Below are 17,181 nucleotides of genomic sequence, written 5' to 3'. Positions count from 1 at the left end.
GACTTCAATCAGGCCCACTGCCCAAGGATAAAAGACAGGAGCAGTTTTAACCAGCAGCCAATCGGTGTTTGGGATTAATCAGCAAGAACAAATTAAAGGAAGACAGGGGCAAGCGCAGTGGTCATCATCTGAGTGGACATAGTCAGCGTGGTGATCTTGAGACTTTAGCTCTTCAAGTCTTCCATGAAAAGAAGCTTCACTCAGAGAAAGCAAAGGAAAGAAAAGCACAAGTTTTTTCCTTTTTATCTGTCAGTTAGAACAGTAGAGATGACAGGTTAGTAAAATGCTCCTCTTGTGGGATGTGGGAAGGCAGGGAGTCCCTGATAACTATAACTGTGAGATGTGCATCCAGCGGCAGCTTCTAACAATCAGTGTTAAGGAGTTGGAGCTGGAACTGGTTGAACTCCAGATCATTTGGGAGGCAGAAGGGGTGATAGATTGGATATATAGAGAGGTAGTTACACCCAGGGTGCAGGACACAGGAAACTGGGTGACATTCGGGAAGGGGAAAGGGGTTAAGGAGCTAGTGCAGAGTATCCCTGTGACCATCCCCCTCAACAATGCGTATACCACTTTGGATGCTGTTATGGGGGGGATGGGGATGACCTAACAGAGTAAAGTCACAGTGTTCGCATCTTTGGCACTGAGTTTGCCTCTGACTCAGAAGGGGAAGAAGAAGCACGCTGTGGTGATAGGAGATTTGTTATTTAAGGGAACAGGTAGGAGGTTCTGTTGGCGAGAACGAGATTCCCAGATGATATATTGCCTCCCAGGTGCCAGGGTCTGGGACATCATTGATGAAGTCCTCAGCATCCTCAAGTGAACAGCCAGAAGTCATGGTCCATGTAGATACTAATGACATGGGTACGACGAGTGATGAGGTTCTGCAGAGGGAGTTCAGGGAGTTAGGTGCTAAGTTAAAGGGCAGGTCCTCCAGGGTTGTGATCTCATGACTGCTACCCATGCCATGTGCCAGTGAGGCCAAAACTAGGAAGATTATACAGTTTAATACATGGCTAAGGAGTTGGTGTAGGAGGGAGGGCTTAAGATTCTTGGATCATTAGGCTCTCTTCCAGAGAAGGTGTGACCTGTACGGAAGAGGCAGTTTGCAGCTGAATTGGAGGGGAACTAATATCCCAGTGGGAAGGTTTGTTAATACTCCACGGTGGGGCTTAAACTAGAGTGGTAGAGGGATGGGAGCCAGAGTGTTAGAACAGTTAGTGGAGAGGTTGTGGAGGCAGATATTGGTAAGACCTCAGACAAAGTTACAAGATCTTGGTGCGACAAGATCAAAAAGTGTTAATACAGGAGAGGAGGTGTTGGATCTGATCTGCGCAGTATATGGAATAAGGTAGATGAACTTGCAGCACAGTTGCAGAATGGCATGTATGATGTTGCATGCATCACTGAATCATGGCTGAAAGAAGATTATAGCTGAGAGCTTAAACATCCAAGGATACATGTTATATTGAAAGGATAGGCAGGAAGGCGGAAGGGGTGGTGTTGCTCGGTTGATTAAAAAATTGAAATCTTATAAGAAAGAGGTGACATAGGTTCGGAAGGGGTTGAACCATTGTGGATAGAGCTAAGGAACCGCAGGGGTAAAAAAAAACCTAATGGGAGTTGTATACAGACCCCCAAACAGTAATAAGGATGTGTCTTATAGGTTACAATGGGAGGTAGAAAATGCACGCTGAAAGGGCAGTGTTACAATAGTTGTGGGGGTCTTCGATATGCAGGTACATTTGGAAAATCAGGTTGGGACTGGATTCCAGGAGGGGGAATTTCTAGAGTGCCAACGAGATGGCTTTTTAGAGCAGCCCATAGTTGAGCCCACTGGAGGATATGCAATGACCAGAATTGATTAGAGAGCTTAAGGTAAAAGAACTTTCATAAGTGATCATAATATGATCGAGTTCACCCTGAAATTTGAGAAGGAGAAGCTAAAGTCAGTTGTATCAGTATTACAGTGGAGCAAAGGGAATTACAGAGGCTGAGAATTGATTGGAAAAGAACACTGACAGGGATGATGGCAGAGCAGCAACGGCTGGAGTTTCTGGAAGCAATTCGGAAGGCACAGGCTATATACATCCCAAAGAGGATGAAGTATTCTAATGGAAAGATGACACAACTGTGGCTAACAAGGGAAGTGAAAGCCAACATAAAAGCCAAAGGGCATATAATAGAGAAAAATTAGCAGGAAGTTCGAGGATTGGGAAGCTTTTAAAAACTAACAGAAGGCAACTAAAAAAGTCATTAAGATGGTAAAGATAGAATATGAAAGTAAGCTAGCCAATAATATTAAAGAGGGCACTGAAATTTTCTTTATATACATAAAGTGTAAAAGAGAGGTGGGAGTGGATATCGGACCACTGGAAAATGATGCTGGAGAGGTAGTAATGAGGAACTATGAAATGGTGGATGAACTGAATAAATATTTTTCTTTAGTCTTTACTGTGGAAGACACTAGCAGTATGGTGGAAGTTCCTGGTGTCAGGGGGCATGATGTGTATGAAGTTACCATAACCAGAGAGAAGGTTCTTGGGAAACTGAAAGGTCTGAAGGTAGATAAGTCACCTGGACCAGATAGTGTACAGTCAGAGTTCTGAAGAGATCATGGAGGCATTAGTTATGATCTTTCAAGAATCTCTAGGTTTTAGAATGGTTCTGGAAGACTGGAAAATTGTCAATGTCACTCCACTCTTCAAGAAGGGAGAGGTAGAAGAAAATAAACTGACCTCAGTTGTTGGGAAGATGTTGGAATTGATTATTATGGATGAGATCTCAGGGTATTTGGAGGAGGCACATGATAAAATAGGCTGTAGTCAACATGGTTTCCTCAAGGGAAAATCTTATCTGACAAATATGTTGGAATACTTTAAAGAAATAACAAGCAGGATAAACAAAGGATAAACATTGGTTGATGTTGTGTACTTGGATTTTCAGAAGGCCTTTGACAAGGTATCACACATAAGGCTGCTTATCAAGCTACAAGCCCATGATATTACAGGAAAGGCTCTAGCATAGATAAAGCAACGGCTGATTGGCAGGGGGCAAAGAGTGGGAATAAAGGGAGCCTTTTCTGGCCGTCTACCAATGACTAGGGGGTCTGTGTTGGGACTGATTCTTTTTACGTTATATGTCAATGATTTGGATGATGGAATTGATAGTTTCCTTGCAAAGTTTGCAGATGATATGAAGACAGGTGGAGAGGCAGGTTGTTTTCAAGAAGTAGAGAGGCTGCAGCAGGACTTAGTTTAAAGAATGGGCGAAGAATGCCAGATGGAATACAGTGTTGGGAAGTGTATGGTCGTGCACTTTGATAAAAGAAATTAAAGGGTTAACTATTTTCTAAAGGGAGAGTAAATACAAAAAACTGAGATGCCAAGGGACCTAGGAGCCCTTGTGCAGGATTCCCTAAAGGTCAATTTTCAGGTTGAGTCTGTGGTGAGGAAGGCAAATGCAATGTTAGCATTCATTTCAAGAGGACTAGAATATAAAAGCAAGGATGTAATGCTGAAACTTTATAAAGCACTGGTGGGGCCTCACTTGGAGTCTTGTGAATAGGTTTGGGCACCTTAGAAAGGATGTGCCAAAACTGGAGAGGGTTCAAAGGAGGTTCACAAAAATGATTCCAGGATTGAATGGCTTGTCATATGAAGAGTGTTTGCTGTCTCTGAGCCAGTATTCACTGGAGTTCAGAAGAATGAGGGGTGACCTCATTGAAGCCAATCAAATGGTGAAAGACCTTGGGAGAGTGGATGTGGAGAGGATGCTTCCTATGGTGGAAGAGTCTAAGACCAGAGGACACAGCCATAGAATAGAGGGGCATCTTTTTACCATGGAGGTGAGGAGGAATTTCTTTAGTGAGAGGGTGGCAAATCTGTGGAATTCTTTGGCCCAGGCAGCCATGGAGGCTAGGTCATCATGTGTGTTTAAGGCAGAGGTTGATAGATTCTTGATTGGTCAGGGCATCAACAAATATGGGGAGAAGGCAGGAGATTGGGGCTGAGAGGAAAATTGGATCAGCCATGATGAAATGGTGGAGTAGACACAATGGGCCAAATGGCCTAATTCTGCTATTATATCCCAACTCCTGAACTCAGTACATTGATTTATGAAGGACATTGTGCCAAAAGCTTCCCTTACAACACTATCTACCTGTGACGCCACTTTCAAGGAATTATGGATCTGTATTCCCAGATCCCTCTGTTCTATCACAATCCTTAGTGCCCTTCCATTCACTGTGCAAGACCTACCCTGGTTGGTATTCCCAAAATGCAACACCTCACATTAAATTCCATCCGCCAATTTTCTGCCCGTTTTTCCGTCTGGTCCAGATACCACTGCAAGCAGTGATAGTTTTCCCTGTTATCCACTACACCCCCCCATCTAGGTGTTATTTGCAAATTTGCCAATCCATTTTACCATGTTATCATCCAGATCTTTGATGTAGATGACAACAATGGACCCAACACCAATCCCTGTGGCCCACCACCAATCACAGGCCTCCAGTCAGAGAGGCAACCATCTTCAAACACTCTCTGGCTTCTGTGAAGCCAATTTACTATCTCATCTTGACCAATTTTCCATGTGGGAGCTTGTTAGAGGCTATGCTAAAGTCCACGTAGACAATATCCACTATCATGCCTTCATCAAATTTCCTGGTAACCTCCTCTCAAAGCTCTATAAGATTGGTTAGACATGACTTGTCATGCACAAAGCCATGTTCACTATGCCTAACAAGTTCCTGACTATTCAAATACTTATACATCTGGTCCCTTAGAAACCTTCCAATAACTTTCCCACTACTAATGTCAGGCTCAGGCCTATAATTTTGTGGTTTATTCTTAGAGCCTTTCTTAAACAATGGAACGACATTAGCCATCCTATCCTCTGGCACTTCACCATGGCTGAGCATGTTTTAAATATCTCTGCTAGGGGCCTTGCAATTTCTGCACTTGCCTCCCACGGAGTATTAATATCTCTGTAATGTTTTGCTTCTATTTACACCACTGCAATGCCATCCATCCATTTTTTTACTTTGCTAACAAACTTGGACAGTGCATCACCTCAGTTTATAAGTTTGATGAATAGTTGTGGTTTCAGTGAAGTTTTCTGAGTGACACAATAGGGAAAAAAGAGTTTAGAAATAAGTCCCCAGTCCCACCATGTCCAGGCCAGTCATCAAGAACCTGTCTATTAATCCCTTTTACCAGCCCTTGTCCAATAGCAATTTTGTATACTAAATTACATACCTTCATAGTTTTCTGCTGCTGTAGCCCATCTTCTACAAGGTTGATGTGCTCTCCTGCACACCACTGTTGTAACACTCGGATATTTGAGTTATTCTTACTTTCCTGTCAGCTTGAACCAGTCTGGCCATTCTCCTCTGACCTCCCTGATTAACAAGGTGGTCTTTGCCCACAGAACTGCTTCTCACTGGATGTCTTTTGTTCTTTGCAACATTCTCTGTAAACTCTAGAGGGTGTTGTACATGAAAATCCCAGATCAGCAGTTTCTGAAATACTCAAAACTGCCTGGCACCAACAATCATTCCACTAAGATCACATTTCTTCCCCATTTTGATGTTTGACTTGAACGACAACTGAACCTCTTGACCGTCCCTGACTGCTTTAATCATTGGGTTGCTGCCACATGATTGGTTGATTAGGTTATTGCATTAACAAGCAGGTGAAAATAATAAAACGAATATTTATTTATTTATTTAGAGATGCAGCACAGAATAGGCCCTTCTGGCCCTTTGTGCCATACCACCCAGAAATCCACTGTTTTAACTCTAGCCTCGTCATGGGACAATTTACAATGCCCAATTAGCCTACTAACTTTTGGAGTGCCCAGAGTAAACCCATGTGTACATGGGCAAACTCCAATGCCCCAAGCCATGTTAACAGCTCCACTCCCTTGACACTCCAAATAAAGTGGCCATTGAGTGTAGGTTCCTCCTCAAGCTCGTCCACTCCAAGGAAAACATCCAGTCTCTTGTCGATTTGAGAACCTACTTGTCATTCTGATTTGTATCACCTGCCACTTAGATTTAACTACATCAATAATTACCTTTCAGTTTTAAGCCCTGCATCCTTGTCTTTTGCAGGACAAGGACGTGTACCTTCTTGATGACCCACTAGCTGCAGTAGATGCTGATGTGGCCAATCACCTCATGAAGAACTGCATACTGGGAAGTTTGAAAAATAAGACTGTTATCCTTTGTACACACCGGACGGAATTTTTGGAAGAAGCTGACATGGTGTTAATGATGGAAAATGGGCAGATAGTAAAAACAGGTGAGCCAGTTACTGTGTGGCTTTACAGAGCGGACACTCAGATATTCTGAAAACTTTAAACCGTCCGTCTTGAACTGTTAACATTCACACATCATCATCAAAGATTCTGTGGCACTGGGGCTGACGATCATTATTATTTCATGGACCAATACCATTAGCAAGTGGTCCATGGACCCCAGGTTGGGAATCCCTGCTGTGGCACAGTAGATTCAGTGGGAAATCAGATGGAGAAAGGAAACAGGCAGCTGGACTGATGTTGTTTGATCTGTCGGTGGGAAGAGCTCTCCCCAAGCAGCAAACTGTTGCAGTCCTGTCAGGCTGCTGGGAAATAATATGAAAGGTTAATTATGTTGCTCTGTGAGGAAGCAGCTCAGATCAAAGTTGCCCCTGTAGAGGAGGACCAGGCTACACTCCTGGTGGGTAATTCAACTCAGCAATGGTATGGTTAGTGGCTAGTGTTAACTTTCCCAAGTAACTCTGGGACAAAAAGTGATGAGTCTGTGCTTTACTACGGCTGTAGACTGGATTATCATGAAGGTCCCAGTAGTGCATGTTGTTTGTGCACAGGGCTCGTCCTGTTTAGAACCTATTGAGAGAATGTAGTAAAAACCAGTTGGGAAGACTGTGACATTGAACTTGTCAGGTAATGACATCAAGCTCTTCCTTGCACATCCGCATCTCAGCCACTACTCATGCGTAATGTGATGGAAGATGAGTTTGCAAGTTTTTCAGATGCATAAGTACATATATGCAGGATCACAGCATCAAAGGCACTTAACGTATAAGCAGCACTGAGAGGGAATTCGTAAGACCATAAGACCAATCCATCTCCACTTTAATTATACTCAATGACTTGGCTTCCACAGCTGTCTGTGGTAATGAATTCCAGCATCTCTACCCTCTGACTAAAGAGATTCCTTCTCATCTGTGTTGTAAATGGATGTCCCTCTTTTCTGGGGCTGTGACCTCTCGTCCTAGACTCACCCACTATAGGAAACATCCTCTCCGCATTTACTCTTATCTAGGCCTTTCAATATTTGATAGGTTTCAATGAGATCCCTCCTCATTATTCTAAACTTACAGGCCCAGAGCCATCAAAGGTTTCTCATATTTTAACCCCTCAATTTCAGGAATTATTCTCATGAGCATCCTCTGGACCCTCTCCAATGCCAGTACTTCTTTTCTTAGATAAGGAGCCCAATACTGGACATAATACTTCAAGTACGGTCTAACCAATGCCTTATAAAGCCTCAGCATGACATCGTTGATCTTATATTCTAGTTCTCCCAAGATGAATGCTAACACTGCATTTGCTTTCCTTACCACCAACTCAACCTGCAAGCAAGCCTTAGGAAATCCTGTACAAGGACTCCCATGTTCCTTTACACCTCTGATTTTTCAATTTTCTCCTTGTTTAGAAAGTAGTCTCTGCCTTAATTCCTTCCACCAAAGTGCATGACCATACACTTCCCAACATTATATTCCATCTGCCACTTCTTTGCCCATTCTTCCAATCTGTCTAAGTCCTTCTGCAGACTCCCTGCTTTCTCAGTACTACCTGCCTCTCCACCTATTTTCATATCGTCCGCAAACTTGGCCACAAAGCCATCAATTCTATCATCCAGATCATAACGTGAAAAGGCTACCTTCATTTCCACTCTTTGCCTCTTGCCTGTCAGCCAATCTTCTATTCATGCTATCTTTCCTTGTTAAGCAGTTTCATATGTGACAGCTTGTCAAGGGTCTCCTGAAAATCAAGTAAGCAGCATCCACTGACTCTCACTTGTCTATTCCGCCTGTTATTTCAAAGAATTCTGACAGATTTGTCAGGCAAGATTTCCCTTTAAGGAGACCATGTTGACTTTTGCCTAGTTCATCATGTGGCTACAGGTACCCAGAACCTCATCCTTAATAATGGACTCCAACATTTTTCCAACCACTGAAATCAGACTAACTAGGTTATAATTTTCTTTTTTCTGTCTCCCTCCCTGGAGTGATATTTGCAGTTTTCCAGTCCTGTGGAATCATTCTAGAATCTTGTGATTCTTGAAAGGGCATTACTAATGCCTCCACAATCTCTTCAGCCAGCTCTTTCAGATTCCTGCGTGTAATGCATCTGGACTAGGTGACATATCTACCTTCAGTCCTTTCAGCTTCTCAAGTGCCTTCTCCTTAGTATTAGCAACCACATTCACTTCTGCCCCTGGACACTCTTGAATTATTGGCATTCTGCTAGTGTCTTCCATAATGAAGACTGAAACAAAATACTTATTAAGTTCATCTGTCATTTCTTTGTTCCCCCACTGCTACCTCTCCAGCATCATTTTTCAAGGGTCTGATAGCCACTCTCATCTTTCTTTCACTCTTTATATATATCTGAGAAAACTTTTGGTATCCTCTTTTATTTTATTGGGAAGCTTTCCTTCATATTTCATCTCTTCTTTCCTTTTGGCTTTTATAGTTGCCTTCTGTTGGTTTTTAAAAGCTTCTCAATCCTCTAATTTTCCACTAATTTTTGCTATATCGTATGCCCTGACTTTGATTTTGTTTGTCAGCCATAGTTGCCTCATCTTCCCTTTAGAATACTTATTCATCTTTGGGACATTTCTATCCTGTGCCTTCAGAATTGCCCCTCAAAAACTCCAGCCATTGCTGTTCTGCCATCATCCCTGATAGTGCCCCTTCCATTCAGCTTTGGCCAGTTCCTCTCTATGCACCTGTAATTCCCTTCACTCCACTGTAACACTGATACATCTGCCTCTCAAACTACAGGGTGAATTCTGTCATATTGTAATCACTGCCTCCTACAGGTTCCTTTTTCTTAAGTTCCCTGATCAAATCTGGTTCATTACACAACACCCAATCCAGAATTACCTTTCCCCTGGTGGTCTCAACAACAAGCTGCTCTAAGAAGCCATTTCGTAGGTGTTCTACAAATTCCATCTCTTGGGATTCAGCACCAACCTGATTTTCCCAATCTACCTGCATAATGAAATCCCCCATGACTATTGTAACATTGCCCTTTTGGCATGCATTTTCTATCTCCCATTGTAATTTGTCTCCCACTCCCTGGCTGCTGTTTGGAGGCTTGTACATAACTCCAATCAGAGTCTTTTTACTTTTGCTGTCTTTTTACTTTTCCACATCTTTCAAACCTATGTCGCCTCTTTCCAAGGGTTTGATTTCATTTTTTACCAACAGAACCATCCCACCCCCTCTGCCGACCTGTCTGTCCTTTCAATGCAATATATATCCTTTGATTTTAATCTACCAACTGAGATCTTTTTTCAGCCACAACTCAGTGATGCCCACATTGTACCTGCCATTTTCTAACTGCGCTACAAGGTCATCTACATTTTTCCTGTACATTCCTGCATACATTTGAACATAACTCCTTCAGTCCTGTATTCATCACCTTTTTTGATTCTGCCCACATGTTACATTTCAACTCATCCACTGACTGCAATTATGTCATATCATCTGCCTTTCCTTCCTCACAGCCTCACTACACACCACATCTACTTCTTTACCAATTGACCCTTCCTCAGCCTTATCTCTCTGTTTCCCATCCCCCTGCCAAATTAGTTTAAACCAGGAGTTCCCAATCTAGGGTTCACAGACCCCTTGTTTAATGATAAGGCTCCATGACATAAAGAAGTTAGGACCCTCTGGTTTAAACCCTCCCCAACTGCTCTAGCAAACCTGCCCACAAGGATATTGATCCCCTTTGTGTTCAGGTGTAACCCGTTGTTATTGTACAAATCATACCTTTCCCAGAAGAGATTGCAATGATCCAGAAATCTGAAACCAATTCCTCAGCCACACGTTCATCTGCCAGATCATCCTATCCTTAACCTCACTGCTGTGTGGCACAGGCAGCTGTCCAGAGATTATTACTTTGGAGATCCTGTTTTTCAGCTTTCAACAAAACTCCCGATATCCTCTCTTCAGGACCTCTTCCTATTTCTGACCTATGTTTTTGATACCAGTATTTACCATGACTTCTGGTTGCTCACCCTCCCCCTTTAAAATCCTGTGACCCAATTCGAGACATCCCTGACCCCGGCACCTGGGAGGCAACATACCATCTGGGTGCCCTTTTCATACCCACAGAATCTCCTGTCTTCTCCTCTAACTATGGAATCCCTCCCATCCTTGTATTGGCTCAAATAAAATTCACTCCTGATGAGACTTGTTCATTTCAAAAAGCTCCCACCTTGTAGTGGTCTCTTACTCTCACTTGCTGCTTCAAGTTATGACTCACTCCTGCTGACACGTGTTCTTCAGACAGGAAGGCACTTTCCCCTGGTTAGTTCAGTTTCCACTGACAATCTTGTTCTTTTCTTGACTTGCAGGTACACCTGAGGAAGTGCTGAAAACAGAAGGTGAAAACGCTAAAACAAACAGAAAGCCAAAAAAGAAAGCTGCATGTAAGTGAATTCCATTTCCAAACAGTAGACAGGGCGAAGCAAACCAGAGCATGCTGAATATACTCAGCACGTCTAGGAGCATCTGTGGAAAGAGAGTCAGAATCAACATCTCAGAAACGCATTCTAGTTCACTTCACAGAGCAACTAAGAGTTGACTACATGGTTATAGGCTGAGCTGCAGAAAGGCCAGACTGGGTCAATAAAACAGATTTCAGTTCCTATTGGACATGAGTGAACTTGAGGGATCGTTAGGTGAATCCAGTCATTTGCTAATCATCATTGCTAATACCATCGTTTTGTTTCAGAGATATTTAAATTTAGAGTCTGCCTTGAAAATGTTTCTCTTGATAATTAGTCTAGATCTGTGAATTAGTAGTCCAGTGAGTCACCATGCAATCATAATTTTATATTGAGTTAGTTAATGAATTCTGTGCTTCATTAACTGGTTTAAAAGGTAAAGCAGTTACACTTGAAGTAGTTTGGGAGAGGTTGGTATTTCACTCATAAGATCAGAATGAGGGTGGTGGAGAAGTCACATTGTCACATTCTTGTCTCCCTTCAGATTGAATTACAGCACCTTGCACCCACATCGTAAGGTGTGATGTACTGGATTAATTAGAGCATCAGTCTGATCTTCAGTACCATGAAACTGTGTAGGCTCTTCATTGGTAGACATGGAGGACCATAATTGTTATCAATATATTATATGTGTGACTACTTTGCATTTACTATAATCTCTGCTCTGATGGGATTAGATATGGAATTGGGGATAGTTTTATTCTTGACTGTCACATTATTTTGAAGTGTTACCTTGGGCAAGTGTGAACACTGAAGATGTGGTCTCAAAAGATGAGGTGAAAGGAGATAGGTAAGCCAGCAGGTAATTTAGGTCAATGGATGGAGTTACCATGGGTAACTATGTGCTGGGTAAGAGTTAGCCGGCAAGGTTTTGGGTCAGGCAGTGGATGGAGCTTAGGAACAATTAAACCTTGGCGTGAACATGATGGGTGTATTTTCTGCTCCTGTGATGCTCTGGCGGGAGTTCAGTGTGGAAAACATTTGGGTAATATCCTGGAGGTGATGGGTATAAATGAAGATTGCAATGACAAGTTGAGTTAGCGACACAGGCAGATAGCAGTGTGTTGTTCGTAAATTCATACAGTTTAGTAGGGCGATGGATAACTAAATCCAGCTGTAGCTGGTGACCATTGCGGAGGATTGAGATGGACTGTGAACATGGAGCTTATGATGCATTTGCCTTCCTTGTGTTCACCATGGACATTTCAGTCAGCACAATGGCTCAGTATGTGCGGTTGGGAGACTGTAGGTCTGACACGGTGGTCAGCAGCACAGGAGCGCCGCAGGGAACCGTACTCTCTCCGGTCCTGTTCACCCTGTACACATCAGACTTCCAATATAACTCGGAGTCCTGCCATGTGCAGAAGTTCGCTGATGACACGGCCATAGTGGGGTGTGTCAGGAATGGACAGGAGGAGGAGTATAGGAAACTGATACAGGACTTTGTGATATGGTGCAACTCAAACTACCTGCGTCTCAATATCACCAAGACCAAGGAGATGGTGGTGGACTTTAGGAGATCTAGGCCTCATATGGAGCCAGTGATCATTAATGGAGAATGTGTGGAGCAGGTTAAGACCTACAAGTATCTGGGAGTACAGTTAGACGAGAAGCTAGACTGGACTGCCAACACAGATGCCTTGTGCAGGAAGGCACAGAGTCGACTGTACTTCCTTAGAAGGTTGGCGTCATTCAATGTCTGTAGTGAGATGCTGAAGATGTTCTATAGGTCAGTTGTGGAGAGCGACCTCTTCTTTGTGGTGGCGTGTTGGGGAGGAAGCATTAAGAAGAGGGACGCCTCACGTCTTAATAAGCTGGTAAGGAAGGCGGGCTCTGTCGTGGGCAAAGTACTGGAGAGTTTAACATCGGTAGCTGAGCGAAGGGCACTGAGTAGGCTACAGTCAATTATGGAAAACTCTGAACATCCTCTACATAGCACCATCCAGAGACAGAGAAGCAGTTTCAGCGACAGGTTACTATCGATGCAATGCTCCTCAGACAGGATGAAGAGGTCAATACTCCCCAATGCCATTAGGCTTTACAATTCAACCGCCAGGACTTAAGAACTTTTTAAAAGCTATTATTAATGCTTTTTGAGATAGTGATTTAGATGCATATCATATTTTTTTACTGAGTTAAGTATTGTATGTAATTAGTTTTGCTACAACAAGTGTATGGGACATTGGAAAAAAAAGTTGAATTTCCCCTTGGGGATGAATAAAGTATCTATCTATCTATCAGCTAGTAGAATTGCTGCCTCGCTTTGTTGAGAATCTGGGGTTGGATCTCTCAGCGCATATGAAGTGGGAGAGATACAAACTAAGGAGGTGAATTCAAGCTGAACAAGGAACCTCAGTGGCTGGAAAGGAGATCAAGTCAATTATTAAGGATGAAGATATGGAGTACACAGGACAAGATAGGACAAAGTCAGCATGGTTTCCTTAAGGGAAAATCTTGCATGACAAACTTGTTGGAATTCCTTGAGGAGATTACAAGTCAGATAGATAAAGGGGATGCAGTGGATGTTCTACATTTGGACTTCCAGAAGGCCTTTGACAAGGTGCCACACATGAGGCTTCTTAACAAGTTAAGAACCCATGGTATTATAGGAAAGTTATTAACATGGTTAGAGCATTGGCTGATTGGTAGGAGGCAGCAAGTGGGAATAAAAGGATCCTTTTCTGGTTGGTTGTCAATGACTAGTGGTTTTCTGCAGGGGTTGGTGTTGGGACCACTTCTTTTTATGCTGTATATCAATGATTTAGATGATGGAATAGATGGCTTTGCTGTCAAGTTTGCAAATGTTACCAGGATTGGTGGAGGGGCACGTAGTGTTGAGGAAACAGGTAAGCTGCGGAAGGATTTAGACAGATTAGGAGAATGGGTAAGGGAGTGGCAAATGAAATACAATGTTGGAAAATGCATGTCATGCACTCTGATAGTAGAAATAAATGTGCAGACTATTTTTTAAATGGAAAAAAAAAACAAAAATCTGAGATGCAAAGGGACTTGGGAGTCCTTGTACAGAACACCCTAAAATTTAACTTTCAGGTAAAGTCAGTGGTGAAGAAGGCAAATGCAACTTGTCAAAGGTCTTCTGAAAGTCCAAATATAGAACATCCATTGCATCCCCATTATCTATCTGACTTGTATCTCTACAAAGAATTCCAACAGGTTTGTCAGGCGAGATTTTCCGTGAAGGAAATCATGCTGACTTTGTCCTATCTTGTCCTGTGTCACCAAGTACTCCATAACCACCTCCTTAACAGTTGACTCCAACACCTTCCCAACCACTGAGGTCTAGCTAACTGGTCTATAATTTCCTTTCTTCTGCCTTCCTCCTTTCTTAAAGAGTGGAGTGACATGTGCAATTTTCCAGTCCTCTGGCACCATGCCAGACTCCATTGATTTTTGAAAGATCATTGCTAATGCCTCCAAAATCTCTACCACTACCTTTTTTAGAACCCTAGGGTTCAGTTCATCCGGTCCGGGTGACTTATGTACCCTTAGGTCTTCCAGATTTTTGAGCACCTTCCCACTTGTAATAGGAACTGCACTGACTTCTCTTTCCTTGCAACCTTCAACATCTGGCACACTGCTAATGTCTTCCACAGTGAAGACTGATGCAAAATACTCATTTAATTCATCTGCCATCTCTTTATCCCCTCTTTTTCTAGCTGTCCCATATCCACTGTCATCTCTTTTATTTCTTACATACTTGAAAAAGCTTTTACTGTCCACTTTGATATTATTTGCTATCTTGCTTTCATATTTCATCTTTTCCCTCCTAATGATTCTTTTAGTTGCTCTCTCTAGGTTTTTAAAAGCGTCCCAATCTTCTATCTTCCTGCTTATTTTTGCTTTGTTGTTTGCCCTCTCTTTTGCTTTAACATTAGTTTTGTCTTTCCTCGTCAGCCACAGGCATACTATTTTGCTATTTGAGTATTTCTTTGTTTTGGAATACATCTATCCTGCACCTTCCTCGTTTTTCTCAGAATCTGACACCATTGTTGCCCTGCTCTCATCCCTGACAGCATCTTCTTCCAAATTACTTTGGCTAACTCCTCTCTCATACCACTGTAATTTCCTTTACTTCACTGAAATACTGCTACTTCAGACTTTACTATCTCCCTAGCAAATTTCAAGTTGAACTCAATCATATTGTGATCCCTTCCTCCTGATGGTTCTTTTACATTAAGCTCCCTAATCACCTCTGGTTTATTACATAACACCCAGTCCAGTATAGCTGATCTCCTAGTAGGCTCAATGACAAACTGCTCCAAAAAGCCATCTTGTAGGTATTCAACAAACTAACTCTCTTGAGATCCATTTCCAACCTGATTTTCCCAATTGACCTGCATGTTGAAATCTCCCATGACTTTCATAACATTGCCCTTTTGACACACGTTTTCTATTTCCTGTGGAAATCTGTGGTCCACCTCACAGCTACCGTTGGGAAGCCTGTATATAAACTGCCATCAACGTCCTTTTACCCTTGCAGTTTCTGAACTCAACCCACAAGGTTTCTACATCTTTTACGTCAAATCTTTCTACTGATTTGATGTCATACTTTACCAACAGAGCCACGTCACCACTTCTGCCTATCTTCCTATCCCTCCAATGTAATGTGTAACCTTGGATATTTAGCTCCTGACTACAACCATCCTTCAGCTATAAAAATGAAATACGCTAGAAGCATTCATCAGGCTTGGCAGCATTTGTGGAGAGGGAAGAGTTTTTGTTTCAAGTCAGTGATCTTTCACTGAAACTTGGGAAAATTGGAAAACAAACTTGTTTTAAGTTGTAGAGAGATGGGAGACAGGAAAATAGGATGATGAGACAGGGAAAGAGAGATGGAGAGAATTAGAAGCACTTGCCCCCTTGAATCTGCTGTGGTTTACTGACCATTACTCAATATGCTGAGGATGCGGCCTAAGAGATTAGCTCACCTTTGGAGTTCCAAGACCTCATGGCTCTGGAGATGAGCAGACCGAAGGTCGGCGTCTCTGCAGGAATCTGGTGTGCCGTGGGAGTACACGGAAGATCAAAAGCAGCAAGCTGGTAGCTGGCTTTGTGCCCAGAGACCCGAGTTCTTTGGGCACAGAGCTAGGAAAAAGCAATGCAGTGGACTTTTAACATCGTAAATCAGCGAGTTGTTTGTTATATCTCCACTCTTGCTGTGAAATGGAGACACCTCTTTCTCCCTTATTAGGGAGAGAGAGAGAGCCTCTGGTATGTCAAATACCGGGTGAACGCGTAGTCTGTGCCTTTGCTGATGCTTTGCTGCATGCTTGAGAGCTTAGTGGTAGGTGCTGATGGTTTGTTTTGCTGGTGGGGGGGGATTGTCATTTTGTTGCTGCTTATGTGTGGAGGGGAGCTGGGGGGGTCCTCTGGGGTTCTAACATTTAACTGTCGTTCATTCTTTGGGGCACTCCTGTTTTCGTGGATGGTTACGAAGAAAAAGCATTTCAGGATGTATATCGTATACATTTCTCTGACATTAAACATACTTTTGAAACCTTTGAAGATTGTTGCTAATCTGATTGTATCTTCAAAGCATAAAAACAGTTTTTTAATTGCCAACAAACTGGATAATGTTGTTGTTCAAATACATTTGGGAGTCTTTGTACCCAATTACCGAAAAAGAATATCAAATGTTGTAAGCAATTTTAAATAGTTTCCTTTCCTCACACTTACTCTATCTGTCGGTCTGAGTGGCTATTTTCAAATTCAGCAAAGGAAAAGAGCCAAGTGGAGGAGGAGGAGACAAAAGAGACAGCTGAGGAAACTACGGAGGTCCAGCTAGAGGCCAGGGAGGAAGAGGATGAAGAGAAGAAGGTGGGAACAGTGGCTCTGCATGTGTACCGATCATACTGGCTGTCAATTGGCAGATGGTTGTCATTCCTCATACTCCTCTCAATGTTCCTCATGCAAGGTAAGATATTTGACAAAGTCAGCTCCAGGAGGATGTCTGAATGTGTGGAGGGAGCTGCAAATTTGCAAAGTTGGCTGTGAGATTGTGTCGGATTTTCACTGTGCTTCCACATGAGTTGTTAAATGATAAAGTAATGGAACAGGGAAGGAGGATAAGTGGCTGATCAAGCCTTGGTCAGGTGGTCCCATTCTGCACCTCCCTCCTTTCAGTCTTGTTAAATCGTTGTCTCCTTTTCTGAGGATATGAGGCTGAGCGAGAGTTGATGTCAGTGGTTGGGGGGGAGGGGGTCACTGTGGAACCAGTAAACTCAGTTTCAAGACAATTATGGAAAAAGATAAGACTGGTCCTCAAGTTGAAGTCCTAAATTGTGAGAAGATTAATTATGATGAAGGCAGATATCTCACTGTTGTCTGAAAATCCCCTGGTGGATAGG

At 42.7% G+C, this 17,181-nt stretch overlaps 1 protein-coding gene across 4 annotated transcripts in view; it reads left to right on the top strand.

The window, feature by feature from the left end:
- Nucleotides 1–17,181, top strand: part of abcc10 (ATP-binding cassette, sub-family C (CFTR/MRP), member 10) — a 102,045-nt gene that overhangs the window by 39,012 nt on the left and 45,852 nt on the right. For all 4 annotated transcript variants that reach the window (XM_073056216.1, XM_073056215.1, XM_073056214.1 and 1 more), the window contains exons 10-12: nt 6,116–6,305; nt 10,661–10,735; nt 16,548–16,748. In XM_073056216.1, the coding sequence (XP_072912317.1) occupies nt 6,116–6,305; nt 10,661–10,735; nt 16,548–16,748 (466 nt within the window). The remainder of the gene's footprint in view (nt 1–6,115; nt 6,306–10,660; nt 10,736–16,547; nt 16,749–17,181) is intronic.

The sequence above is a fragment of the Hemitrygon akajei genome, chromosome 9 (genome assembly GCF_048418815.1).
Source record: "Hemitrygon akajei chromosome 9, sHemAka1.3, whole genome shotgun sequence".
In the NCBI taxonomy this organism is placed as follows: domain Eukaryota; kingdom Metazoa; phylum Chordata; class Chondrichthyes; order Myliobatiformes; family Dasyatidae; genus Hemitrygon; species Hemitrygon akajei.
This window is presented reverse-complemented; position numbering and strand designations above follow the sequence as displayed.